General features: G+C 43.8%; 1 protein-coding gene across 1 annotated transcript; it reads right to left on the bottom strand.

The window, feature by feature from the left end:
* Positions 1 to 1,722: 1,722 nt before the first annotated feature.
* Positions 1,723 to 2,160, bottom strand: LOC104893364 (uncharacterized). The gene has a single exon (XM_010679460.1). It carries the CDS (start codon positions 2,158 to 2,160, stop codon positions 1,723 to 1,725), a length of 438 nt encoding a protein of 145 aa, XP_010677762.1.
* Between the last annotated feature and the right edge of the window lie 402 nt (positions 2,161 to 2,562).

Genomic DNA, 2,562 nt, shown 5'->3' on the forward strand with positions numbered 1-2,562 from the left:
TCCTTCCTTTTTCAGCTCTTTGCTCGCAGCATAATTACTCAGGACTGGGCAAGATTGCTCAGGAAAGAAAACAAGCAGATCGTCCGGGATGTACCAAAGCAGCGGACGAGGCTCAATTCTCCATGGCCGAGTAGGAAGTATTGCACCGCCAATCTAGAGAGGCCTGGGAGAAGGCCTGACAGAGCTGGCCTGGGAGAAGGCCTGGGACGAGTTGGACAACAAGAGATATCTGGTTTGTCTGACAGAGCTGCTGGACGAGAAGGCTGCCCTTGAGCTGGCTCTCAAGGACGAAAGGACACAACCCTTCTGGCGGCCACGAAGCTCTGGAGAGAGAACCGCTATTTTCGGGCAAAGAACCACATGCTGACGGAAGTAATCAAGGCAAGCGTTGAGTCGGCCAAGCAGGCTCTGAATGAAGTGATTGATACTTCCAAGTCCTAGGCTGTGAAGGATTTTGAAATGCTAGCCGAGGAGGACGACATTCATAGATATGTTCGTCGCCTAGACTTTCAGGAGAGCCTTCACAAAGCTAGCTTATCTGGGAAGGAACCTCAGTCTTTCAAGAGTCTTCGGACGATGAAGAAGAGGAGGAAGAGGCCGACCCCAAAGCTCAGGCCGACGATACCAACACTTCTCCAGACGCTTCGCTTTTTCTTTTCTCAATCTTGGCCGCAGGCCTTTTGTACTTATTGTTGTAGTTTTTAGTTTTCAGACTAGGTTGTAATCTTTAGACTAGGTTGTAATCTTCTTTTAATCTTTATAAGAGAATCTCTTTTTTCACTTATTATCTCCTATTTCCACTTTACTCACATAACACTAAGTTAAAAAATTGTTCGCCCGGAAAAACTATACTTCAAAGTTTACCCCGATACTTGTTTCTGTACAAGGACGTTTCGTTACTTGCATTAGTATATTTAACCTGTATCCCCCCCCCCCTTCATGGACGAAGAAATTTTGATAATTTTTTTTGCTCTAAGAAGGAGAATAATCATAGTATACTTATGCAGAGTATAATCTAGGATTGTAGCAATCCGTCCATCCTTGTTAAAGCTTGAAATAACTTATTCCTTTACTAAGGTTGTTATCACAGTGACTGGCCTTTGGACGGAAGTGAGACCCTTTTACTAAAGTGTCTTAATTACAGCCGCCTTCGTTTAGGAGATGTTAACGCTTTAGGTTAAATCAATTGATGGCCTTCATCATGTGCTATCCTTACGGGATTTTGACATGTTGGCCGATCTCCTAATAGAAGGTGTTTTGTTTTGCTGTTCTTTCTTGAGTATTGGCTTGGCCGATGGTATGTGCCTTTAAACAAATAACATGGCATACATAACAAACAAAGAGACAGTCATGGTACTGAAGCATATTTGTATTATATGAATTTTGCTTGGCTGGGAGCCAAGGAACATGTATACGTTTCTACTTTTTCATTAATGTGCTTATGGTACTTTATTAGCAGGGGATTACACTTTTTCGATTACATCAAATGTAGTATTTTTTCAAAATGTCTGAATTCCACGTCCGAGGAACAGAATGGCCGTTCATATCTTCCAGACGAAAGGTACCACCCTGAACTTCTTGGACTATCTTGTAAGGCCCTTCCCAGTTTGGTGTGAGCTTACCCATTTCTTTGGCCCGGCCAACTGCTTTCATTTTCCTCAGTATGAGGTCTCCCTTTTTCAATGACCACCTAGCCACTCTTTTGTTAAACTCTCGAGCCATTCATAGCTTATACAGCTGCATTCTCAATAGAGCATTGCCCCTAACTTCAGGAACCTGATCCAAAGTTATGCGAAGAGCAGCCCAGTTAGCGTCTTCTGTATAAAGCATGACTCGCAGGGTTGGCTCTTCTATTTCAATGGGGAGGACGGATTCTAAGCCATAGACGAGCATAAATGGAGTTTCCCCAGTTGAGATTTTAGCCGTTGTTCTAATTGACCAAAGAATCAGCTGCAACTCTTCTACCCATAATCCCTTGGCATTGTCTAGTTTCTTTTTTATGCCACTTGAGAGAATTTTGTTGAAAGCTTCGACCTGCCCATTTGCCTGAGGATGGGCAATGGCCGCAAAGTGAGCTTTAATATCCTGGTCGGCCAGCCATTCTCGGAGCTTAGGTGTTTCAAACTGTGGTCCATTGTCAAAGACAATAGACTGAGGCATCCCAAATCTTATGATGATGTTCTTCCAAATGAACCCCTTTACATCATTGGTGGTAATGCCTCTCACGGCCTCAGCCTCCACCCATTTTTGTGAAGTAGTCTACTGCTTATCACATATTTCTTCTGACCGGCCGCTACAAGAAATGGCCCAGGATATTCATTCCCCATTTGGCGAAGGGAAGGGGGAAAAGAACTGGAGTCAAATAATTGGACGGTTTTTGATATATATTGCCATGCCTTTGACAGCCATCACATTTCTTTGCATAAAGTAGAGCGTCCTCCTTTAAGGTGGGCCAATAATACCTTGTCCTTGATGCCTTCTCTCCTAATGCTCTTCCCCCATTGTGGGAGGCACAAGCTCCTTCATGCAGCTCTTTCAAGACGTCTAACTCGTCCTCCTTAA

The sequence above is a fragment of the Beta vulgaris genome, chromosome 5 (genome assembly GCF_026745355.1).
Source record: "Beta vulgaris subsp. vulgaris cultivar EL10 chromosome 5, EL10.2, whole genome shotgun sequence".
NCBI lineage: Eukaryota > Viridiplantae > Streptophyta > Magnoliopsida > Caryophyllales > Amaranthaceae > Beta > Beta vulgaris.